The following is a 26600-nucleotide window of genomic DNA, read 5'->3' as shown; positions in this document are numbered from 1 at the left end:
CGGATCAGAACATAAAGGGCAAAGTGGATGCGGGTAGAGCCACATGCTTGAAGGGCATTCCTCAATGTTCACAGCTTTGAAGATACAACCCACCCCCCAATAAAGTTTGAAGGTGGGCCAATAGGGATGGTAAAGTTTAAGCTCTGGAACACATTGCCAGAGGATGCGATAAGAGCGGATAGCGTAGCTGGTTTTAAGAAAGGTTTGGACAAGTTCCTGGAGGAAAAGTCCATAGTCTGTTATTGAGAAAGACAAGGGGGAAGCCAATGCCTGCCCTGTATTGGTAGCAAGGAATAGTGCTACACCTTGGGTTTTGGCCAGGTACTAGTGACCTGGATTGGCCACCGTGAGAACGGGCTACTGGGCTTGATGGACCATTGGTCTGACCCAGTAAGGCTATTCTTATGGTCTTGTAAGAAGCCAGGACCCGAGAACCATGTGAAGTACAGCAATTTTGCATAACATTTGAAAGAAAGAAACAGGCGGTGGTGTAAGGCTCCTGTCTGGCTGCCACATCCTCTGGCAATGAGTTCATAGTAACATAGTAGATGACGGCAGATAAAGACCCGAATGGTCCATCCAGTCTGCCCAACCTGATTCAATTTAAATATATATATATTTTTTCTTCTTAGCTATTTCTGGGCAAGAATCCAAAGCTTTACCCAGTACTATGCTTGGGTTCCAGCTGCTAAAATCTCTGTTAAAACCTACTCCAGCCCATCTACACCCTCCCAGCCATTGAAGCCCTCCCCAGCCCATCCTCCACCAAACCGCCATATACAGACACAGACTGTGCAAGTCTGCCCAGTACTGGCCTTAGTTCAATATTTAATCTTATTTTTTGATTCTAGACTCTTTGTGTTCATCCCACCCTTCTTTGAACTCAGTCACAGTTTTACTCTCCACCACCTCTCTCGGGAGCGCATTCCAGGCATCCACCACCCTCTCCGTAAAGTAGAATTTCCTAACATTGCCCCTGAATCTACCACCACTCAACCTCAAATTATGTCCTCTGGTTTTACCATTTTCCTTTCTCTGAAAAAGATTTTGTTCTACGTTAATACCCTTCAAGTATTTGAACATCTGAATCATATCTCCCCTGTCTCTCCTTTCCTCTAGGGTATACATATTCAAACAGTTCCAAAGATTAACTATTTGTTGAGTGAAAAAATATTCCTCTTATTTCCATGTAACTTCATTGAGTGTCCCCCCAGTCTCTGTACTTTTTGAAACAGTAAAAAAAAAAAAAAAAATTGATTCCATTTTACCCATTCTACACCACTCAGGATTTTATATGCGAATACCTCAGTCATGTCCCCCCTCAGCCATCTTGTTTCCTGACCTCTTTAGCCTTTCCTCATATCATTTTGGTCGCTCTTCTTTGAACCTTTTCTAATGCTGCCATTTCCTTTTTCAGGTGTCTATTCAGTCCATTGAGAGATGCAATAAAAGTCCAAACCCAATAAAAAATCCACATATGCATAGAATAAAGAAGGACCAAGCACGGTCTGTGTTTCAACAAACACGTCTTCCTTCTTTATTCTATGCAATTGAGTAACAACAAAGTTCATGATCAGCAAATCCTGATATTAGAAGCAGATTTAGACATCACTGCTATCACAGAGACATGGCTCAATGACTCCCGTGGATGGCATGCGCACACACTGAGCTATGATCTCTTTAGGAATGACAGAGATTGGTAAAAAGCTGGAGGAGTAGCTCTGTATGTGAGAGACTTAAATTCAGGGGGCCTGGGGAAAGAAAGAAATGATATGGATCATTTTGAAAAAGGGAACTTGGAACCTCTGTCTACATGGGTGTTGTCTTTAGACCTCCAACATAGCGTTATTAAATATCTGGGAAAACTCAGACGTGTCCAATTTTTAGAGGTCGGGTGCCTGGAAAGATTTCCAAAACCCAGCAGTTTGTCTGCATTTTGGAAGACCCTGAACTCGGGGCCGCGTCTGGAGGGCCTCTGTGCAAACACAAACGTTAATATGATGATGTCACACATGTACGCGCTGACATCTGCGCATGCGCAGAGACCTTCCAGACGCAGCCCTAAGCTTGGGGGCAGGTCTGGGGGACGAAGTAACATGGGGCGGGGGAAGGGCAGAATGGGGCGTGGCCACGTTGGAGGCGCTTCTGTCAACATCACGCATGGCCATGATGACGTCACCTAGGCCACGCATGCGCAGTGGGCCGGTTTATTGGCTTGAAGAAGAGGAGAGTTCTGGAGCATTAAAAAACATGCTCTGGAGGTTTAATTTTGGCTGGTTTGGGCCGCCGGAGGTGGTGGGATGGGATCCCTCCAGGGCCTCTGGAGTTGCCGGCAGTGTGGTTGCCGGTTTGTAGATCTGCCGCCCATGTGAGTTATGTCATCCCGCATGCAAAGAGATGACACCGCTGTTCAGGCGGACTGCTGCGCACGATGGACCACTAGTCTGACCCAGCAATAGAAATTCATATGTTTTTAATTATGTCATTTTAATTTACCCAGTTACTAAAACTATATACAGTATATGTGTAAAGAAAAATTTAAATGCAACTCTGGTTTCCTTTCCTGAGGTAAAATCCCAGTAAGTTCCTCGGCTTTATTTTTCAAAGAATAATTTCTGGGAATTTGGCCTCAGGGAGGAGCTGGGTTATATAAACCAAATTTTTTTAAATGTTAACCACTCCTTCTCCTTAGCCCTTGGGTATCCTCAACTACAAAACTTTTATCCAAAAAGGGATACTTTTGCCCCAGAGAGGAATAAGGGGTTACAGCAGTAACCATGATCTCTTTCTCTCTCCGAGAGATCCCATGTGCCTAGCCCAGGCTTTTTGAACTGAAACACAGTCTCTGTCTCCACCACCTCTTCCGGGAGACTGTTCCACGCATCCACCACCCTTTCCATAAAAAAGTATTTTCTAAGATTACTCTCCTGCTTCCCCTCCTTCAAATGCCTTGCTTGCCTAGCGAAGGACCAGCTCTGACCCTGTGTTTTTTTTTAAACACCTAAGAAATCGCACACGAAGAACTTTGTCAAATGCCTTCAGAAAAGTTGCTTCCCATCAGAAAATAATTCAAACACACCCCAAACAAAAGCAAAACGCACTTCCCCTTTTCTGTGGTATGGTTAAATGAGGATGTGAGTATTAGAGATGTGTTCACGCTGAATAGGACAAGGAATTTCTGAGTCGAAAGAGCAGCAAGCTTTCTGGGGAGGATTAACTAGCAATGACCCACCTAGGACCTTACAGAGCGCAAACCTTTTTCGGGAAGATTAAGAGTCGTTAAAGGATGTTTTGAAGAACAAAGGATTCAAGCAATGAACAGTCTAATGAGGACTTTCCCTGTCTGGAGTCTGGTGATCCTTTGCACAGGTTAGAGTTTGATGAATATATTACATATGGTCAGATGACGTGCCAAATCCACCCTTTATGGACAGATTTCATGGAACGGAATTCTAGCCTTGTTAAAAATGTATTTGGAGGTTAGAAACCCAAGGGATAGAAAGATAAGAATTGAAGAGGGTGCGGGGTCAGACCAAAGACACATCAAGTCCGCATTCTGTCATTAGGAGGCACCTGGCAGATCCCAAAGAGTACACAAGTCTCTTTAGTCTGGTCCCCCGTTATACTTATGGATTTTATTAATATTTTATTATCCAACAAGAAATCGATGTTCAGCTGACTCTCATCTCCTTGTTATGCCATCTGTCAGAAGAAGGGTAAACAGTGGGGTTCCCCAGGGGTCTATGCTGGGACCGCTGCTTTTTAACATATATATCAATGATCTAGAGATGGGAATAACTAGTGAGATAATTAAATTTGCTGATGACACAAAGTTGTTAAATCGCAAGAGGATTGTGACAAATTGCAAGAGGACCTTGTGAGACTGGGATTCTGGGCATCAAAATGGCAGATGACGTTTAATGTGAGCAAGTGCAAAGTGATGCATGTGGGAAAGAGGAACCTGAACTATAGCTATGTGATGCTGGGTTCTGTGTTAGGAGACACTGCCCTGAAAAAGGATCTAGGTGTCAACGTTGAGGCTACGTTGAAACCCTCTCTGCTCAATGTGCAGCGGCTGCTAAGAAAGCAAATAGAATGTTAGGAATTATCAGGAAAGGAATGGAAGACGAAGATGAAAATGTTATAATACCCTTGTAAGGCTCTATGGCAGGGGTGTCAAAGTCCCTCCTCGAGGGCCGTAATCCAGTCAAGTTTTCAGGATTTCCCCAATGAATATGCATGAGATCTATTTGCATGCACTACTTTCATTATATGCTAATAGATCTCATGCAAATTCATTGGGGAAATCCTAAAAAACCCGACTGGATTGAGGCCCTCGAGGAGGGACTTTGACACCCCTGCTCTATGGTAAGGCCACACCTCGAATACTGTGTGCAATTCTGGTTGCCGTATCTCAGAAAAGATAACAGAATTAGAAAAGGTTCAAACAAAAGCGGCAAAGATGAGAAAGGGTATGTGTTATACCCCCAGTAGCAGTACCCTGGTTGTGACAGGGCCCTAAGATAGGCTGTATGTAATTTAGTGACTTCATATACTTTATTGCTACAGTCTGGCCAATCAGAGTCTTAGGCCACTCTGAGTGCATCCCAGAATGCATTGGGAAGGAGGCCTAAGACTCCAGTTGGCCCAGGTGCCTAAAGCCCCTCCCTGTTGTGAAGGGGAAGACCCGCCGTTCTGAAGAGGTGGGCCTGCTGGCCAGAGGGAGTGGGCATCCCTCCGGCTGGCCTTCCAGAAAAAGGTCCGGGTGGGAGGGGTGCCAGCACTCCTCATTGACCCAATTTTAAGTGCTTTATTCATACGCTTATTTATACATTTTGTTTAAATATGAAGTAATATCAAAAATTTCAACTTTTAAATACGCTTAAAAAGCACTTATCTCTGTGCTCCATTCAACTATGAATCGCATTGAATGCGGAGGGAAGTGGAACGAACGGTGTTCACATGGGGCATCCTTGAAACAGCCATTGGGTAAATCATGTCGGGTTAAGATTGTCCCCTAGTTGAACGGAACACAGAGATAAGTGCTTTTGAAGCGTATCTAAAAGTTGAAATTTTTGATACTACTTAATATTTAAACAAAAGGCATAAATAAGTGTATGAATAGAAACATAGAAAAAGACGGCAGATAAGGGCCGCGGCCCATCTAGTCTGCCCACCCCAATGACCCTCCCCTATTTATCTCTGTGCAGAGATCCCACATGACGATCCCATTTCTTCTTAAAATCAGGCACGCTGCTCGCCTCGATCACCTGAAGTGGAAGTCTATTCCAGCGATCAACCACTCTTTCGGTGAAAAAGTATTTCCTGGTGTCGCCGTGCAATTTCCCGCCCCTGATTTTCCATGGATGTCCTCTTGTCACCGTCGGACCTTTGAAAAAGAAGATATATTCTTCTACCTCGATACGGCCCGTGAGGTATTTGAACGTCTCGATCATGTCTCCCCTCTCTCTGCGTTCCTCGAGTGAGTATAGCCGTAATTTATCCAGCCGTTCCTCGTACGGGAGATCCTTGAGTCCCGAGACCATCCGGGTGGCCATTCGCTGGACCGACTCAAGCCTCAGTGCATCCTTGCGGTAATGAGGCCTCCAGAATTGTACACAGTATTCCAGATGAGGCCTCACCATGGATCTATACAATGGCATAATGACTTCAGGCTTGCGGCTGACGAAACTCCTACATATACATCCCATGATCTGCCTAGCCTTAGATGAAGCCCACTCCACTTGATTGGCAGCCTTCATGTCTTCACTGATGATTACCCCCAAGTCCCGTTCTGCAACAGTCCTTGCTAGGATCTCACCATTTAGGGTGTAAGTCTCGCATGGATTTTGACTGCCAAGGTGCATGACTTTGCATTTCTTGGCATTGAAGCTCAATTGCCAGGTCCTAGACCATTGCTCCAATAGGAGTAGGTCGTGTTTCATATTGTCCGTTGTGCTCTTGCTTGTTATGTTACACAGTTTGGCGTCATCGGCGAATAACGTTATTTTGCCGCGAAGCCCCTCAGTCAAGTCTCTTATAAAGATATTGAAAAGGATTGGGCCCAAGACCGAGCCCTGCGGCACTCCGCTGATCACTGCCGTCGTTACAGAGGGGGTGCCATTTACCACAACCCTCTGAAGCCTACCACCAAGCCAGTCCCCAACCCATTTAGTCAAAGTGTCACCTAATCCTATTGAATTCATTTTGCACAATAACCTGCGGTGGGGGACACTATCAAATGCTTTGCTGAAGTCCAAGTATACAATGTCCAAGTCTCTCCAACATCGAGCTTCCCCGTCACCCAGTCAAAGAAGCTGATCAAGTTGGATTGGCAGGATTTCCCCTTGGTAAATCCATGCTGACGGGGATCCCGCAGATTCTCCTCGTCCAGGATCATATCTAATTGGTGTTTGATTAGAGTTTCCATTAGTTTGCTCACTATTGATGTGAGACTCACTGGTCTGTAGTTCTCAGCCTCTGTCCTGCAACCTTTTTTGTGGAGTGGAATGACGTTAGCCGTTTTCCAGTCCAACGGGACTCTACCTGTACTAAGGGAGAGATTGAAGAGCACGGATAGTAGTTCCGCCAGGACGTCCCTTAACTCCCTGAGGAGTTAAAGCGCATAAAATTGGGTCAATGCTAAGTAAGGATTAAAACCGTGAAATCGTTGCCTAAGCTGTGCACAGATTTCCATTGGAAAGTACATCCGATGACTTAAATAGTGGATCGTACAGTATATTGAAGATATAGGGCTCCTAGCGTTTTTAGCGCACGCACAAAATTACCACGTGCTAAACCGCGTGGTACGCTTCTAAAATAATGCCAGCTCAATGCTGGCGTTAAGGTCTAGCGCGTGCGACAATTTAGCATGCGCTATTCCGCGCGTTAAGGCCCTAACGCACCTTTGGAGCCCATAGTATATGATTTATATTGCTTCACATTTGTTGATTAGAAGAGTGAGCAAAATATTTTTTTTAAAATTTATTCACTTTTCTATACCGTTCTCCCAGGAGAGCTCAGAACGGTTTACATGAATTTATTCAGGTACTCAAGCATTTTCCTCTATCTGTCCCGGTGGGCTCACAATCTATCTAACGTACCTGGGGCAATGGGGGGATTAAGTGACTTGCCCAGGGTCACAAGGTGCAGCATGGGATTTGAACTCACAACCACAGGGTACTGAGGCTGTAGCTTTAACCATTGCGCCACTCTAGAAATCAAAATGTAGTGAAAGTGAGCCAAGTCTAGGACAATGAAGGCATTGTGACATCACAGATGAGGTTGGCTCTTATTGGTGGAATGAGGCATTGTGACATCACAATACCAGCTATGGTTATCAGAGGCTAAAGCTTTTCACATCAGGAGATCTCAGAACAGTTTACATGAATTTATCCAGGTACTCAAGCATTTTCCTCTGTCTGTCCCGGTGGGCTCACAATCTATCTAACGTACCTGGGGCAATGGGGGGATTAAGTGACTTTCCCAGGGTCACAAGGTGCAGCACGGGATTTGAACTCACAACCACAGGGTACTGAGGCCGTAGCTTTAACCACTGCGCCACTCTAGAAATCAAAATGTAGTAAAAGTGAGCCAAGTCTAGGACAATGAAGGCATTGTGACATCACAGATGAGGTTGGCTCTTATTGGTGGAATGAGGCATTGTGACATCACAATACCAGCTCTGGTTATCAGAGGCTAAAGCTTTTCACATCAGGGGATCTCAGAACAGTTTACATTAATTTATCCAGGTACTCAAGCATTTTCCTCTGTCTGTCCCGGTGGGCTCACAATCTATCTAACGTACCTGGGGCAATGGGGGGATTAAGTGACTTGCCCAGGGTCACAAGGTGCAGCACGGGATTTGAACTCACAACCACAGGGTACTGAGGCTGTAGCTTTAACCACTGCGCCACTCTAGAAATCAAAATGTAGTAAAAGTGAGCCAAGTCTAGGACAATGAAGGCATTGTGACATCACAGATGAGGTTGGCTCTTATTGGTGGAATGAGGCATTGTGACATCACAATACCAGCTCTGGTTATCAGAGGCTAAAGCTTTTCACATCAGGGGATCTCAGAACAGTTTACATTAATTTATCCAGGTACTCAAGCATTTTCCTCTGTCTGTCCCGGTGGGCTCACAATCTATCTAACGTACCTGGGGCAATGGGGGGATTAAGTGACTTGCCCAGGGTCACAAGGTGCAGCACGGGATTTGAACTCACAACCACAGGGTACTGAGGCTGTAGCTTTAACCACTGCGCCACTCTAGAAATCAAAATGTAGTAAAAGTGAGCCAAGTCTAGGACAATGAAGGCATTGTGACATCACAGATGAGGTTGGCTCTTATTGGTGGAATGAGACATTGTGACATCACAATACCAGCTGTGGTTATCAGAGGCTGAAACTCTTCACACTATTTATTTCTTCAGTTTTCTCTATTGTTCTCCCAGGGGAGCTCAGAATGGTTTACAATGAATGTATTCAGGTACTCAAGCATTTTCCTCTATCTGTCCCGGTGGGCTCACAATCTATCTAACGTACCTGGGGCAATGGGGATTAAGTGACTTGCCCAGGGTCACAAGGTGCAGCGTGTTTTTGAACCCACAATCCCAGGGTGCTGAGGCTGGAGCTTTTAACCACTGCGCCACACTCTCCCACTCAGTAGTAATCTAAGCGAATGTCAAGTTGTACATCAACTCTGTCACTCATTGCTAGGAATACTGGCAACAGCCATTAGCGTAATTATTATTTGTTAAACTTGGAAAACCACCTACACTATCAAAGGATCTGGGCGGTTTACAAATATATGAAAGAAAATGAACGCCATAAAAGTTTCTTATACCGCCTAGTCGGGATTCAAGGCAGTTTACAATGATAAAAGGATTTTTTTTAAAAAAAGGAAAACTTAAAAGAATACATAATCAATTGGACAGGAATCAAATATTAAAAAGAACACAGACGTTATGGATAATGGGAAAGAACTACAATATTTTTATTTTTATAAAGAAAAGAGGGAGAAGAGAGGGACAAAATGGAGGGAAAACACACTCCAGGTTCTGAAATGCATTTAAAACATCCTTAAAAGGGTGATCATAATCCAAAGGCGTCTTTAAACAGGAATGTTTGTAGGTTAGACTTAAAGATGTTTAATGATGTATCTTCTCTTAGATGGCTTGGAGCTGAGTTCCAAAGCGTAGGGGCAGTAACGGATTTGGATAATGTTCCTAAGCCATGATTACGATGGATGTGAGGAAACCCCCGGCGATGCCTGTCCGTAATTGGATTTGGGCAGGTACCTGTGACCTGGGTTGGCCACTTCTGGGAATGGACTACTGGGCCGGATGCACCTTTGTCCTGTTTCAGTGTCATCACTCTTCAGTCCTTGTGGCCATGGCCCTCAGTGTGGCCAGCAGCCTCCTTAGCAGTCACACCATCTGGACCATGACCTCGAGCCGTAACATGTCATCTCATTGGGTTTGCAGGCCCACTGAAAGGAGGGTCACTGCACACTGGGGATAACATGGGGACAGGGCGGTTGCAGGGGTGGGGGGAGGTATTTACATTCAGTACTGAGGTGCAATCTCATGCACTGGATGAGATTCAAATTCTCCCAGTGCATGCGCCTTAGTGGCATTGCAGTGACTCTAAGTCATGGTGGACCCAAATTGCCTACAAGACACAAATTGTGGAGACTGGGGTAAGGTGATGGGCCTTATTGGCTTCACGTGATTTTTTGTTGGGATTTTCTGTACAATGCTCCTCACATGTCCTGGCACAGATGGCAATAGATTTGCTTGCAGAGAGGGCTAGGGGTTACTGAACAACATGAGCAAGGTGGGTTCTGAGCTGGGGTGGGCTTGGGGCCTGAGGGTGGCCTGGTAGCCTCTGTGTGGAGGATTTGCACTGTTGGAGGTAGGTGGGGCTAGTCATTTGGGACAGACAGGTTTCTGAGTGTATTATAATGAGATGGACCCCTAGATTGCTCTGACTATGTAGCCATGGCTCAAGAGGGAGGAAGGGAAAGGGTCTTCCGTCTATGGGGTCCCTCATGGCAGGACAGAGGTTGGGCAACCTTGTGAGCTGCTCATACCTTAAGGTGTGGATTGTGTTTTGCACTGTGGTGTTTTTTCCCTTTGTAGGGAACATGAGGTGGAAACAAGAGCGTGGTTCAAAGTGAAAGAGGTTAGTAGAGCCAAAAATCATCCTTTAAAGAATGGAAAAAGGAACTGAATGAAGAAAGTAAGAAGAAACACAAGCACTGGCAAATTAGATGCAAAGCATTGATAAAGACAGCTAATAATTTGAGGTTACGGGGAGGATGACTTAGGAGCAATGTTAGGAAATTCTTCACGGAGAGGATGGTAGATGCCTGGAATGCCCTCCTAAGGGAAGTGGTGGAGAGGAAAGCGATGATGGGATTCAAAAAAGCGTGGGATAAAAATAGAGGATCTCTAATTAGAAAATGAAGGCCGTAAGAACTAAGGCCGGTATTGGACAGACCTGCATGGTCTGTGTCCCATATATGGTGATTCAGTGTAGGATGGGCTGGGGTGGGCAATGGGAGCTCCACTAATATGGAACAGGAGGATGTTACTGGCCAGACTTTACGTAGATATCCTGCAAACAACGGGATGGTTGGATAGGCTGGAGTGAGCTTGGACGGCAACTTCAGCATTTGGAACGGTTCAGAAATATCAAAGAAGAGACAAGTTAATCTAATCATGTATTTTCTAATGAGTATAACCTATAGGCAGACTGGATGGACCGTTCAGGTCTTTATCTTCCCTCATTTACTATGTTACTATTTATTTATTCATTCAATTTTTAGCCTGTCCTCCCAATGGAGTCCAGAACGGGTTACAAAGTACATCCATAATAATCGAGACAGGACAGAGATGACATAATTTACATAAATTACAATATAGACATATGCACTAAGTAGCATCTGGTGAGATTAGGTGGCGCAGGTGTGTTGACTAAGTGGCATTTCTGGGTGAATGACTTCAAGGCGCTGGGTTTACTATGCCACTATGTTACTATGTAGAAAGAATATGAAGAGAAACTTGCCAATAAGACAAAAACTCATAACAATTTTTTTAGATACATCAGAAGCAGAAAACCTGTGAGGGAATCCGTGGGACCGTTGGATGATCAAGGAGCAAAAGGGGCGCTTAGGTAGGATAAGGCCATAGCGGAGAGACTAAATGAATTCTTTGCTCTGGACTCCCTCAAGTACCGCTGACATGGCGGTACTTGAGGGAGTCCAGAGAAGAGCAACTAAACTGATAAGAGGTATGGAAAACCTCTCATATACTGACAGACTGAAAAAGCTGGGGCTGTTCTCCCTGGAAAAGCGGAGACTTAGAGGAGACATGATAGAAACCTTCAAGATCCTGAAGGGTATAGAAAAGGTAGACAGGGACAGATTTTTCAGATTACGGGGAACCACAAGTACAAGGGGGCACTCGGAAAAATTAAAAGGAGACAGGTTTAAAACAAATGCCAGAAAGTTCTTTTTCACCCAGAGGGTGGTGGACACATGGAACGCGCTTCCGGAGGCTGTGATAGGCCGGAGCACGTTACAAGGCTTCAAAGAAGGTTTGGATAGGTTCCTAGAGGATAAAGGAATTGAGGGGTACAGATAGAGTAGCGGTAGGTTATAGGGATAGTCTGGGACCATTGCTCAGGCAATGGGCCTGATGGGCCGCCGCGGGAGCGGACCGCTGGGCGAGATGGACCTCTGGTCTGCCTCAGCGGAGGCAACTTCTTATGTTCTTATGTTCTTATGTTCTTTGGTTTTCAAGGGTGATGATGTGGAGGAACTGAAAGAAATATCGGTGAATCTGGAAGATGTACTAAGCCAAATTGACAAGTTAAAAAGTGATAAATCACCTGGACCAGATGGTACACATCCCAGGGTACTAAAAGAACTCAAACATGAAATTGCTGACATGGGGGAAGCCACTGCTTGCCCTGTATCGGTAGCATGGAATGTTGCTACTCCTTGGGTTTTGGCCAGGTACTAGTGACCTGGATTGGCCACCATGAGAACGGGCTACTGGGCTTGATGGACCATTGTTCTGATCCACTAAGGCTATTCTTATGCTGTTAGTGATCTGTAACCTGTCGCTAAAATCATCTTTAGTACCTGAAGAGTAGAGGGTGGCCAATGTTACGCCAATTTTTAAAAAGGGTTCCAGGGGAGATCTGGGAAATTACAGACCTCTAAGCCAGACTTCAGTGCCAGGCAAAATGATGGAAACAATTATAAAAAATAAAATTGTGGAACACGTAGACAAACATGACTTAATGAGACAGAGTCAGCATGGGTTCAGCCGAGGGAGCTCTTGCCTCACCAATTTGCTTGACTTCTTTGAAAGTATGTGGATAAAGGTGATCCGGTTGATGTAGTCTACATTTTGAGAAATCTTTTGATAAAGTTCATCATGAGAGGCTCCTGAAAAAATTAAAGTTCCATGGCAAAGTTCAGTTGTGGATTAGGAATTGGTTATCAAAAGAAAACAGAGGGTAGGGTTAAATGGTCATTTTTCTCAATGGAGGAGAGTACATAAGAATATAAGAATTGCCATTGCTGGGTCAGACCAGTGGTCCATCGTCTGCTCACGTGGCAGCCCTTAGGTCAAAGACCAGTGCTCTAAATGAGTCCAGCCTCACCTGCGTACGTTCCAGTTTAGCAGGAACTTGTCCAACTTTGTCTTGAATCCCTGGAGGATGTTTTCCCCTACGACAGCCTCTGGAAGAGCGTTCAAGTTTTCTACCACTCTCTGGGTGAAGAAGAACTTCCTTATGTTTGTACGGAATCTATCCCCTTTCAACTTTAGAGAGTGCCCTCTCTCATTCTTCCTACCTTGGAGAGGGTGAAAAATCTGCCTTTATCTACTAAGTCTATTCCTTTCAGTATCTTGAATGTTTCGATCATGTCCCCTCTCAGTCTCCTCTTTCAAGGGAGAAGAGGCCCAGTTTCTCTAATCTCTCGCTGTACGGCAACTCCTCCAGCCCCTTAATCATTTTAGTTGCTCTTTTCTGGACTCTTTCGAGTAGTACCGTGTTCTTCTTCATGTACAGTGACCGGTGCTGGACGTAGTACTCCAGGTGAGGGCGCACCATGGCCCGGTACAGCGGCATGATAACCTTCTCTGATCTGTTCATGATCCCCTTCTTTATCATTCCTAGCATTCTGTTTGCCCTTTTCGCCGTTGCTGTGCATTGCGTGGATGTCTTCATCGACTTGTCAATCAGAACTCCCAAGTCTCTTTCCTGGCAGGTCTCTCCAAGTACCGCCCTGGACATCCTGTATTCGTGCATGAGATTTTTGTTACCGACATGCATCACTTTACACTTATCCTCGTTGAACCTCGTTGGGGGTTAGCAGCCAAGAAAAGGATCTGGATGTCATCGTAGACAATACAATGAAACCTTCCGCCCAATGTGCGGTGGAAGCCGAAAAAGCAATAGGATGATAGAAATGACTCAGATAAAATCTAAAGACAAGACATCAGCTTTGCCTTTCTTTTGTTTTGCTTCAAGATCCCTAATGGAATAATATAATCCCTGGATATGGCCAGGCTCTTCTAAACTGTAAATCACATTGAGCTCCTTCTGGGACATATCAGCGATCTGTAAATACTAATATAAAGTCATGAGCATTTGTATGTTTTGGAGACACACCCTGGCTGTGTGTGGTGCTTGCACATGAGCATTGGTCTGGGGGGGGTGGGGAGTGTCGCAGGCTGCTGTAGATGACTGTCCAGGCCCTCAGGGGGGCAATGAGGGGGGCCGATGGTGGTGGAACCTAAAGATGTGAAAACAACTCTTTCAATTGGAAACTGGTATAGTCGAACAATGTTATAGTAGTAAAATTCTGAAGAGGTAATGAGAAGCCAGTAAAGCTCTAAATTTGCTCAAAAGGAAGGAAAAAGCCTCAGAAAGGGCCCTCCCACCACCACAAGCCACAAGCCGATCAGCCCCAAGATGAGTGGGATTTTTTCCTCTATCAGAAATTTTGTACATGTGAAGCATAGTTTTTGCTAAAATGTTCATAATGCTCACTTTTAAATGAAGGTTTTGCCTGTGAGGTTACCGCTCAACCACCTTTATATCCACCTTTGTGGTGGTGGGAGGGCCCTTTCTGAGGCTTTTTCCTTCCTTTTGAGCAAATTTAGAGCTTTACTGGCTTCTCATTACCTCTGCAGAATTTTACTACTATAACATTGTTCGACTATACCAGTCTCCAATTGAAAGAGTTGTTTTCATATACATTGGTTTTCAATATATCTGAGTTGTTCACAGCTATTATTTAGGAACCTAAAGATGTACCACCTGTAGCGGAAGCAGAGCCTGTTTCCTGGGGGAAGTAGTTGGGCTCCCTCCTGATGGACAGGCTCCCGCTGTTGTACCTCTCTCTCTCTCTCTGCCTCTCTCCTTTCATTCTCTCTTACACTCTCAAACGCTTTCCTCTCTATCTCCACTAGGTCTCCTCCTCTCTAACATAACATAATACTTGTAAACCGCAACGGCCTCTCAGTTCTGTGTGGTTAACAAAATAAGGATCCTGGACATCCACCGTGAATCACAATCCATTAGTTAAAACATTTACCAAACAAGTATGTTTTTAAGAATTATCTGAAAGACATTTAAGTGTTGGAAGTTAATATAAAATTACTAAGATGTTTATCCCGTATGCCAGCCTGATTGGACAGAATTCGGATAAAGAATCGTTTCTAAACTCATCCCTTACAACCTTCCATCAAGATCTCAGACAAGAAACATCCCTTGAAAAATTCAAATAGCAGTACCGAATCAAAAAAAAAATCCCCTAACCTAATGCTCTCCTGTTTCTTTCCTCCCTTTTTCGCATTTTATTTTTGCCATTGTATTTAATCTCTTCCCATCTCCCACTTTTCCCTTTTTATTCCAGTATTCTTGTCATCCCCACACACACACTTTTCTTTTTTTTTTCCTTTTTTAATTTTAAAATTTTAATTTTAACAGTACTCTGATAATTGTAAACCGTTTAAGTATGTTTTTGACAAATGGTATATCAAAGAACAAATAAACTTGGAAATATCTGTGAACCCGCGTAGAGCGTTTCCTATTAGTAAATTCAAAATGGTCTATAACGCCTTACTCCCACAAAGAAATGTTTCTTCACGTGTAGAGATGTATGCACACGTTGTGGGAAATGGCCTTCCATGTTAGGACTTGTATGTTGCTTTAACTTTCATACTGTAAACCTCATTGAATGACTTTTTGCCAAATACAGTGGAATAATAAGTTTTATTAAATGAAATGAAATCTTCTGAATGACTGTGTCCAATTTATCATTGTTCTGCATGTTCTCTTCATAGGAGGATCTTGGGGACTGTCCGGTCCAAAGGACGTGAGGGGTCATCTTGGAGGATCACTCTCTCTGCAATGCCAGTATCACAAAGATTATAAGACTAACGAGAAATATTGGTGTAAAGGAAAGATATGGGATTCCTGTAAGATCGTTATTCAGACAAAATCTAACAGCATAATGACAAAGGGCAGACTCTCTATCAGGGACAACAGCACAGCGCTCACATTCACAGTGACCATGGAGAGTCTCACCAAGGCAGACAGTGGGACATACTGGTGTGGGATAGAGAAATACTTCAGTGATATTGGGCACCCCGTGATTGTCACTGTTCTTACAGGTGAGTCCAGATCCAGCATTTCTTAATAATAATGATACTTGGGTGTCAGTGTGGATGGAGATAGGATCCTAAAGATAAACTGCCCAAATCCTCAACCCTCATCCAGTTTATGTAGCTGAGGTGAATAAAGATACTGGACACACGTGGGAGGAAAGATGCTGAGTGGGGGTAGAGCTGGTAGACAGGAAAGAGATGAAGAGATGCTGGACCATGTGAAGAGAAGATAGGAAAAGCTGGACATGGGGAGGGATTGGCACACAAGAAAGATGCTGGCCATGTGTGGAACATAGGGACAGGGACCTAGAGAGGCGATGCTAGAGAGGATGAGGACACAGAGGAGCACTGCTGGACATGGGGAGAATATCAACATAGAAGGGCTGTACTGGACAAGTGGGGAAAATATGGTCACACGGAAAGAGGGATATAGACAGAGGAGTGATGCTGGACATGGAGGAGCATAGGGACAGGGACCTAGAGAGACGATGCTAGAGAGGATGAGGACACAGAGGAACACTGCTGGACATGGGGAGAATATCAACATAGAAGGGCTGTACTGGATAAGTGGGGAAAATATGGTCACACGGAGAGAGGGATATAGACAGAGGAGTGATGCTGGACATGGAGGAGCATAGGGACAGGGACCTAGAGAGACGATGCTAGAGAGGATGAGGACACAGAGGAGCACTGCTGGACATGGGGAGAATATCAGCACAGAAGGGCTGCACTGGACAAGTGGGGATAATATGGTCACATGGGAGAGAGGGATATAGACAGAGGAGTGATGCTGGACATGGAGGACATAGGGACAGGGACCTAGAGAGACGATGCTAGAGAGGATGAGGATACAGAGGAGCACTGCTGGACATGGGGAGAATATCAACATAGAAGGGCTGTACTGGACAAGTGGGGAAGATATGGTCACACGGGAGAGAGGGATGTAGATAGAGGAGTGATGCTGGACATGGAGGCGTATAGGGACAGGGCCGCAGGGTTGATGCAGGACACTGGAGGGGGTTAGACACTGACACAGAGGGATGATGCTGGCATGGGTGACAAGATAAGGACACCAAATAGAGATGCTAGATATGGGAGAGCCTAGGGACCAGGACAGAAGGATGATGCTGGACATAGAGGGGCAAGTACTACTACTAATCATTTTTATAATGCTACTAGACATATGCAGTGCTGTACATCAAAACATAGAGACAGTCCCTGCCCCAAAGAGCTTACAATCTAGACAACACAGAAAAACTGGACAAGAAGGTGCATCGATACACTGTGCAGGAATTACAGAGGAAATGATAAGACAGATATTGGTGCTTAGCAGGTGGGTTGGAGTTTGGAATTGAAGTAGCTTCAACGAAGTGGGCTTTGAGTCTAGATTTGAAGACTGCCTGAGATGGAGCCTGACGTATCGATTCAGGATTCTAGAATGTTATTGTCCTTTGAGATTCTGGAATTTTGTTATTGCTTAGAATCCCCAAAGAGTAGCAACATCCCATGCTACTAATAATCATTTCTATAGCGCTACTAGACATATACAGTGCTGTACATCAAAGTATAGAAGAGACAGTCCCTGCTCAAAAGAGCTTATCTAGTCAAGACAGAGAAACTGAACAAGAAGTTGCATCGATACACAGTGCTCAGGTGGGGGGAATTACAGAGGGAATGGTAAGACAAATACAGGTGCTTGCGGACGATATAACAATCGTAGTCCCAATCCTATCTTTATCAGCAGATACTCTATTTATCTCTTCTATAATCCAGACAGTGGACTCCTGGATTAAGGACTTTAAACTCCAACTCAGCCCAGATAAAACTAAAATCACAGAGAATAGCATTACATGTTCTATTATGCCAGTTATAAAAATTTTAGGGGTTTATGTAGACCAAAACCTATCACTCGATGCTCAAATGAATGCACAAGTTAGGAAAACTTATTACAAGACATTGTTTGGCCTGATACCTGATTATATTATTGATTACTTTAAATTTACTGACCTAAAATGCTTAGGTGGATTCCATTCACTGATATAAAACGCTTTTCTTGGGGTTTTAGATTATTTACATTTCCTAATGTAAAAGGTGCATATAGAAAAGATTTTCAAGCTGGATCATGGTATAAACCCTTTTCTGTCCTGATAACAAACGCCAACTCCCATCTTTCCTTTAGAAAAATGCTAAAGACCTCCTTATGTGACAATTTTTCTGAATGGGATTATACTACACTGGGCTTCTACAGTCTCTTGATTGTTGTTAACTGCGTTGAACTGAGAGGTTTCTGCACTATACAGTGGAACCTTGGTTTACGAGCATAATTTGTTCCAGAAGCATACTCGTAAACCAATTGACTCATATATCAAAGCGAGTTTCCCCATAGGAAGTAAGGGAAACTCGCTTGATTTGTTCTCCCACCCTCCACCCGAGGCCACCGGTGCTGCTCCATCCTCCCTCCTGAGAACCGGCATGTCCCCCCACAACCCCCCCCTCGAGAACTAGCATTGCCCCCCCCCGAACCGTCATCACCCCCCTCCTGCGCTCGTGTCGCTCCCCCACGATCTGGAATCCCCCACCCGCCCTAACACAGTCCCTTACCCTAATCTGGCACCGGCACCAGCACCAACGCACAGGACATGCCGGTGCCCAAAGATCCTGCCTCTTGCCTGGGCTGGGCCTTGAGCATCTCCGAGAATCTCGGCGAAAGCGGGAGCCAGAAGGCCTTGAGCATGTGCAGATGCTCAAGGCCCAGCCCAAGCAAGAGGCAGGATCTTTGGGCACCGGCACGTCCTGTGCGTTGGTGCTGGTGCCAGATCGGGGTAACATATTGTTTTTGGGCTCGTGGGTGTAGGATGCTGGATCGCAGGGGGAGGGCCGAGAGGGGTTGGGGGGGCCATACCAGTTTGCGGGGGGGGGGGGGTGGCTCGCAAATCGCGTCAACGCTCGGTATGTGAGGCACGATTTGCGAGAATGTTTTGCTCGTCTTGCAAAACACTCGCAAACTGCAGTTTGACTGTATAAGTGAATTTTTTATGTTATGTATCGTCAAAGAAGTAGGCATTGAATCTGAATTTGGATACTGCCAGAGACGGAGCCTGATGTATTGGGTCAGGCAGTTGGTTCCAGGCATCTGATGCAGCAAGATAGAAGGGACGGAGTCTGGAGTTGCCTGTAGACATGAAGGGAGATGCTGAATTGGGGGGCAAGATAGAGACACAGAGGAGAGATAGATGATGGACATGGAGAGAAAAGAAATATCAAATGGACAGGAAGGTTAAGAAAAGACAGAAGAAAGCAGAAACCAAAGGCTGGGACCAACACAATTAGAAAAATAAAATGACCAGATAACACTAGCAATGCTGGTATTAGATATGCTTTGGGGCCAGGGCAGAAGTTTGGGAGGGGACCCTAATGTCTACTACCAGGCTCAAGCAGGCATGGGTCCCTCTCTGGCCAGCTGGTCAAGGACAATTGACTGATTGCTCCTCTCTCCAAAAAAAAAAAAAAAAACAACCCCACAGTCCCTAATATTTGTTATCTGTGTATTTAGCCTCTTTGACTCATCTCACTCCTTCTCTGCTCAGATCCAGCAAACTGCTAAAACCTGATGCTTCTTCTTCTATAATATTACCAAACCCTTATCCCCTCTCATCACCTCTCACTTAGATTACTGCAACTTGCTTCTCTCAGGTCTTCGGCTCAGACATCTCTCTCTTTTTCAATCCATCCAAAAGTTGCCATACTCATATCACTTCATTGGCTCCCTGTCCATTTCCAAATTCATTACATCAGTGATTTTTACAGTTCAAACTCCTCTTACTGACCTATAGGTGCATTCACACAGCAGCTCATCTCTCCTCACTTATCCACCCCCCCCTATGCTCCCTCCCGCAAACTCTGTCCATTGGGTAAGTCTCTCTACCAACTCCAGACTCCATCCCTTCTATCTTGCTGTTCTATATGCCTGGAACAGACTGCCTGAGTCATTACGTCAAGCTCCATCTCCAGCAGTATTCAAATCCAAGCTAAAAGCTCACTTTTCCGAGGCTGTTTTTAACTTCCAATTCCTACTCACCATAAGCTACCTGAGCTCATCTTACCATTCTCTCTGTGAGAAACTCCCAACCCTTATATATTCTGTTTCTCTGTCTAAATTAGACTGTAAGCTCTTCTGAGAAGGGACCATCTATTACATGTACAGCTCTGCGTACGCTTTTTAGCACTTTAGAAATGATGAGTAGTACAGGGAGAAAAGCTTCTTGGGGTGTCAGCTTGATTTCTGTCTAGTTTGCGGTCACTCAGTCTGTATTTGGTATCTGGGTATGACCGAGGCCAGGTTTGCCGTTTGTAGGAATTTTCTATCATCGTTAATTTGCTTTTAGTTCACACCTTTTCAGCAGTATCTCAAGGTGAGTTACTTTCAGGTACAGTGGGTATTTCCCTGCCCCCAGAGGACTTAACAGGCTGAGATAATGGAGGGTCAAGTGACAACAACTGTTAGCAGCATTTAATAATAATAATAATAACTTTATTCTTCTATACCGCCATAATCGTGCCACTTCTAGGCGGTTCACATTGAAGAGAGCTGGACAATCAGTGAGTTACAATATGCAGATAGTCAGTGAAATTACAGTATGCAGAATCTTAAAAAGCAGCGAATTACAATATAACATACATTTGTTAAGAATTTCAGAGGGGAACTAGGCTTTGCTGCTTGTCTGCCTAGTGCTCTACCCACTAGGGCTATTCCTCCATGACTTATTGTGGTAATTTGACTTGTTCACTTTTACCAACAGATGTACTGATGTTGCAATATTTGGGGCACTGCCTTTTTGTACCTAAGGCCTTATTTTAGAAATTAGTTCTAGCATGGTAGATCTGGCTTTTTTGTAGTTTTTTCTATTACTTTTTTGGCCTGCACAGGTGGGAGGCAGAGAGAGAGAGGGGAGAAAGAGGGAAGCTGTGCGGGCAGTGGGACACGAAGACATGAGTGGGCTTTTGAATGAAAAGAGAGAAGAAATGGGGACAAAAGGGGGACCAGAAGGGAAAGTTTAGGGTGCTAAGAGGGAAAGAGAGATGGGGTCAGGGCAGAATGGGGGGAAAAATAAATAAGAACAGCTACATTGGGTCAGATCATGGTCCATCTAGTCCATTTTCATGTTTCCACAGTGGCCAACCCAGGTCACAGGTATCTGGCAGAAACACAGATGGTTGCAGCATTCCAGAGCTGAGATTGTGATGTCATAATGCCTCATTCCACCAATGCCTAAGAGCCAAACTCATCAGTGATGTCACAATGGCTTCATAAGAACATAAGAATTGCCCTACTGGGTCAGAACAGTGGTCCATCTAGCTCAGTAGCCCATCTTCACGGTGGTTAATCCAGGTCACAAATCACCTGACAGAAACCCAAATAGTAGCAACATTGCATGCTACCGATCCAGGGCAAGCAGGGTAGTGCAGGGGGGAAAAGCTGGGTGAGCAGAGTAAGAGGTTTAAGGCACAAGAAGGGAAGAGTGAAGGGATGGGGCAGAGAGAGAGGGGGGTGTGGGATGAGGTTAGGTTAGAAAGAGGGGCTATGGCAACAGGAGGGCAAGAGATATTAGGATGAGAGGGAAGAAGAAAAAGGAGGTAAACAGATAGCAGGATAAGGGAAAGGGGCTTATGGATAAAAGGATGGGCAACAAGGGGGAGGGGAATTGTAAAAGATAAAGGCGGTTAACAAATCCCAATCAATCAATAAATGCCTATCAACTTCATTCCAAAATGCTTTAGGATCAATTTTTCCCATTCTCACTGTTGATTTGTGAAAACGATTTTAATTCTTATTGATATGTGGATTTTAAGAAAAAAATGTAAAAGATAATAATTTGACCAAACAATTGGTCTCCAATCTAAATGACCAACCAATGAATATCCTTCTCCTTTAGCTAAAATTTCAATAAAATCAAATGAATGACCTTTGACATGGGTATAAGACATAGGGTTAATAATCTTCTTCAACCCAGTCCTCAGGACACACTCAGCCAGTTGTATTTTCAGGTTATCCACAGTGAAGATAAATTTGCATACCAAGGAGGCAGTGCATGCAAATATATCTCATGCATATTCATGTAGATATCCTGAAAACTGGGTGGCTGGATATACCCAAGGACTAGGTTTAGAACAGGAGTGGCTAGACTTGGTCCTTAAGGGGTGCAATGCAGTCAGGATTTCCTCAATGAATATGACTGAGATAAATTTGCATGGAAATTTATCTCATACATACACAGTAACATAGTAAATGCCAGCAGACAAAGACCTGAACGGTCCATCCAGTCTGTCCATTAAAAATACATGATTAAATTAACTTGTCTCTTCTTTGATATTTCTGGGTTATAGACTGTAAAGTCCACCTGGTCTTGTCCTGGGTTCCAAATGCTGAAGTTGCCGTCTAATCAAGCCATTGTGACATCACTGCTGAGGTTGGCTCTTAAACATTGGTGGAATGAGGCATTATGACATCACAATCTCAGCTCTGGAATGTTGCTACTCTGAGTTTCTGCAGGTAACATAGTAAATGACGGCAGATAAAGACCTGAACAGTCCATCCAGTCTGTCCATTAAATATACATGATTAAATTAACTTGTCTCTTCTTGTGATATTTCTGGGTCATAGACTGTAAAGTCCACCTGGTCTTGTCCTGGGTTCCAAATGCTGAAGTCGCCATCCAAGCTCACTCCAGCCTATCCAACCATCCTGTTTGCAGGAATTCTACCCTAAAGTCTGGCCAGTAACATCCTCATGTTCCAAGTTAGTGGAGTTCCCATTGATGTCCTTCCCAGCCCAATCCTACACCAAATCATCACATATGGGACATAGACTGTACAAGTCTGTCCAGTACCAGCCTTAATTCTTTAATTTACATCCTTCGTTTTCTAATTAGAGATCCTCTATGTTTATCCCACGCTTTTTTGAATTCCATCACAGTTTTCCTCTCCACCACTTCTTTCAGGAGGGAATTCCAGGCATCTACCACCCTCTCTATGAAAAAGAATTTCCTAACATTGCTCCTGAGTCTTCCTCCCCACAACCTCAAATTATGCCCTCTGGTTTTACCATTTTCTCTTCTCTGGAAAAGATTTGGTTCTATATTAATATTAATACCTTGCCCCAGGTCTACAGTTGGTATAACCGTGAGCATATGAATGTTAGGTGTGCCAATTTTGGTTGCACTAGTATTCTATAATGTATCTCAGGTGTCCATGTTCCATTATAGCAGGGATGTAAGCTTTCAGCCTTTGAGCGCCACAAACAGGCCAGTTTTCCAGGATATCCCTACTGAATATGCACGAGCTAGGATCTGCTTGACTACTGTCTCAATTGTGTGCAAACCTATCTCATGCATATTCATTAAAAATGTTAAGATAGTGAATACTTGTTTATTAGGATAAGTGATGTGATATTATATTACATTTTGGGATGTTTAGACTGATGTGGGTGTCCTTTCCAGCCACGGCTCCTGAAGACGCTTGATTGCGAAACACAGTTCTGTGTCGGGCTGGACTGTTTAAAATCTAAATCAAGAGCTACTAACCATATGGAGTGAGATTTGTTGAAGCACGATCGCCAAAAGATTTGGAGAGAAGGAACCTTGGAGACAAGGACAGTAATCTCGCTTGTTCAGCTGATATTCAGAGCAAGCTTGTACAACGAGCATTGATATTCTTTGATGGAAGTGGGTTCCACGGGAGTGTGAGATTTTATTGGTTTTGTATGTACGTCTATATAATTATTTTTGTATAATAAGGAATAGTTGGTCTAATAAAGAAAAATATTTTGATGAATGATTATATTTTCTAAATAGCTTCTCTGTAATAAGATGCATATTCATTAGGGATAACCTGAAAACCTGGCCCTCAAGGCCTGAACTTCTGCATCCCTGTATTATACGAGGGTCCTTCAAAGAGTTTCCGCACTTTCATATTTTCGCGAGAATTGATTGGAGCGGGAGAAGTCGTAAGAGGGCGTGTTGTAGAATATCACATGACTAGTCAGTCAGGCAAAACAGGGTAATTATGTGGAAAAGTGATGTGGTTTGCATTTCAGATATTTAATAAATACAGTAGCTCGTGTTTTAAAAAAAAAAAATAAACGTGGAGAAACCTTTTGAAGATCCCTCATAGAATAGTTTCCTACTGTGTGTCCTCGGGGTCCTTAAACGGAGGTGTCCTGTTATACAACTGCCCCTTTCATGTCTTTGCAGGTTCTTCTACCTCGACATCAGTGACCACAATAAGAGAGCTCACAGGTACAGGGACCTCGTCAGCAGAAACGAGACCCACTCTCACTGCTCCCTACAGCAATATCCCTACTAACAGGTAAAAGACACATTTCCAACGGTGAGCTACACCTTCGTAAAACAGACATTTTCAGATCCAAAATCCTATCTTTAGAACTTTATTTAGGGCCAGCAAAAAGGGAGGGCGATATGAGCACCAGAGCATGGGGTGACCAGCACATCAAACTTCAGCTGCCACATCATCAATTAGGGACCCCAGTTGGTTTCATCATAGGAAGGGGACCTTCTGCCATCCGTCTCCCCCCCCCCCCCCAAGATAGACAGACATTCATTCAGAGGTGGGATTGATAGGCCATGTTCTGTCGTGGATGGAAACAATAACTGTCTGCTAATATCAGCTGAGAGAGGTCCTACAAGAGTGTCTGACAATGTGTGTAGAGGCCAACTTTTGAAAATGATTGGGGGGGCTCAACTTGTAACTCACAAGAAATTTCCCCTCGTCAAAATGTCAAGAGTAGGGCAGGTAATGTGGACATATCAAAAGTTAGGGTCCTCCCCCTTGCAGTTTGTCAGCATACTCAAGCCATTCATAGCGCTTTTCTCCAACCAGTCCCTCAGTCCATCTAGACCAGTGGTCTCCAACTCAAACCCTTTGCAGGACCATATTTGGGATTTGTAGGTACTTGGAGGGTCTCAGAAAAAATAGTTCATGTCTTATTAAAGAAATGACAATTTTAGAGTTTATAAATCTTTCCTTTTGGCTAAGTCTTGATAATAATATTGTAATTTATAGCTAAAGAGTCATATGATCAAGAAACTGTTTTATTTTACTTTTCTGATTATGATAAACAAACCGAGGGCCTGAAAATAGTACCTGGCGGGCCGCGAGTTTGAGACCACTGTTCTATACCTTACTCTGTTCCCCCCATTTCTTCTTTCCCTTCACTCCTCCTGGTCCTTTCCCACCTTCCTACTTCTCCTGCATGGGTATAATTTGATGTGTTTTATTAGGGGGCAGGACGTTTAATAGCTCTCTTCCTGCTCTACTCTCATGTTCCTTTGACCCAGCCTTCTATTCCCCTCCACTCCCCAGCAAGCTCCAATGCACTTTTCCCAACCAGCTGCTATTCGATGCAGATGTGGCTCACCCAACCCTTTCCTGTCTTGTATCTTTGAAATGCTTCCGGATAAATCCTGACTATTCTTGGCTTGCTAATGTAATTTGAAAGTCCTTTTCTGTAACATCGCTGTCTGTGTACAGTCTCTTCCTCCGTAAACCGCTCTGAACTTGTGGTATTGCGGTATATAAAAATAAAGTTATTATTATTATTATTTCTTTACACATCCAGGGAGGGAAATATACGTTGAGGAGTTAAAATATTTAATTATAATATTGAAATCACATCATATGTATTATTGTATTAATAATTAAGATGAGGATGGGAGTAAATGATTGTTTAATGTAATAATTATATAGTTATTATTAGTGCATTCCATGCAGTATTTATGTTTTACCAATTGTATTGAATTATCAAAGTTTGAACATCAATAAAGATTTAACCACACACTCACAAAAAAATTATTATTAATACTGATTTCCACTTTTCACTCTCCTCTACAGGGAAGACTTCTTTATGTTTGTAGAATTAACTCATCTTCAATTTGTGACCCCTATTGACCACAGCTTGGATCATTTCCCTGCTCTACCTGGCTCCAGCCATTTTCCTGTTTTCTGGGACTGGCTTCCCATCCCCTTTTGCAGCCCTACGGCACTTCCCCTGGCACTCACAGTCAAGGCCAATGGTCGCTTTCTGCCTCCAGAGTCATAAGAACATAAGCGTTGCCTCTGCCGGGTCAGACCAGGGGTCCATCGTGCCCGGCAATCCGCTCCCGCGGCGGCCCCCCAGGTCCATGACCTGAAAGTGTTCCCTACCTAACCTAAAATATCCATACCCTATTCGCTCAATGTCCTGTAAGGTAAACCTCTATCTGTACCCTGTTATCCCCTTCGCTTCCAGGAAGTCATCCAGTCCCTTTTTGAACCCCAGAATTGTACTCTGTCCTATCACCTCTCCGGGAAGCGCGTTCCAGGTGTCCACCACCCTCTGAGTGAAGAAGAACCTCCTTGCATTCGTTATGAATCTGTCTCCTCTCAGTTTTTCTGAATGACCTCTTGTTTTAGTTGTCCCTGCTAGTCTAAAGAATCTGTCCCTCTCCACCTTCTCTATGCCTTTCATGATTTTATAAGTTTCTATCATGTCCCCTCTCAGTCTCCGCTAAGGAGTCTGCATCAGATTCTTTGCCACATGATCACCCTGAGCTTTGGAAGCCCAGCAAGGATCACAGTTTGAAACCTCAAAGATTATTTTCTGAGTGGGAGATAGGAACATGCACTCATACTAAGGGCATAGGAGCATTCACTCATACTAAGCCACTTTGTTCTGGGCTGCCTGAGGGATACTGCTCTGGTAGCCAAGGAACAAGCCTCCAGCTCAAGGAGCCGAGTTGAGACCTGGGAGGTAGTTGCAGAGTTTTACCAAGAGCAAAGAAGGGATTCAACCATGGAGCCAAACCAGGAAACGCGCAGAGTTTGTGAGAGAGCAGCATCCCTTCTCCCCC

General features: G+C 44.1%; 1 protein-coding gene across 1 annotated transcript in view; it reads left to right on the top strand.

Annotated features, from left to right (window-relative positions):
• Positions 1-3039: 3039 nt before the first annotated feature.
• The window catches only part of LOC117366660, an 89557-nt gene continuing 65996 nt past the window's right edge, over positions 3040-26600 (top strand). Inside the window, exons 1-3 of the mRNA XM_033958307.1 lie at positions 3040-3369; positions 15373-15702; positions 23946-24060. Coding sequence (XP_033814198.1) covers positions 3315-3369; positions 15373-15702; positions 23946-24060 — 500 coding nt within the window. The 5' untranslated portion in view covers positions 3040-3314. The remainder of the gene's footprint in view (positions 3370-15372; positions 15703-23945; positions 24061-26600) is intronic.

Source organism: Geotrypetes seraphini, chromosome 1, assembly GCF_902459505.1.
Source record: "Geotrypetes seraphini chromosome 1, aGeoSer1.1, whole genome shotgun sequence".
NCBI classification, from domain to species: Eukaryota; Metazoa; Chordata; class Amphibia; order Gymnophiona; family Dermophiidae; genus Geotrypetes; species Geotrypetes seraphini.
This window is presented reverse-complemented; position numbering and strand designations above follow the sequence as displayed.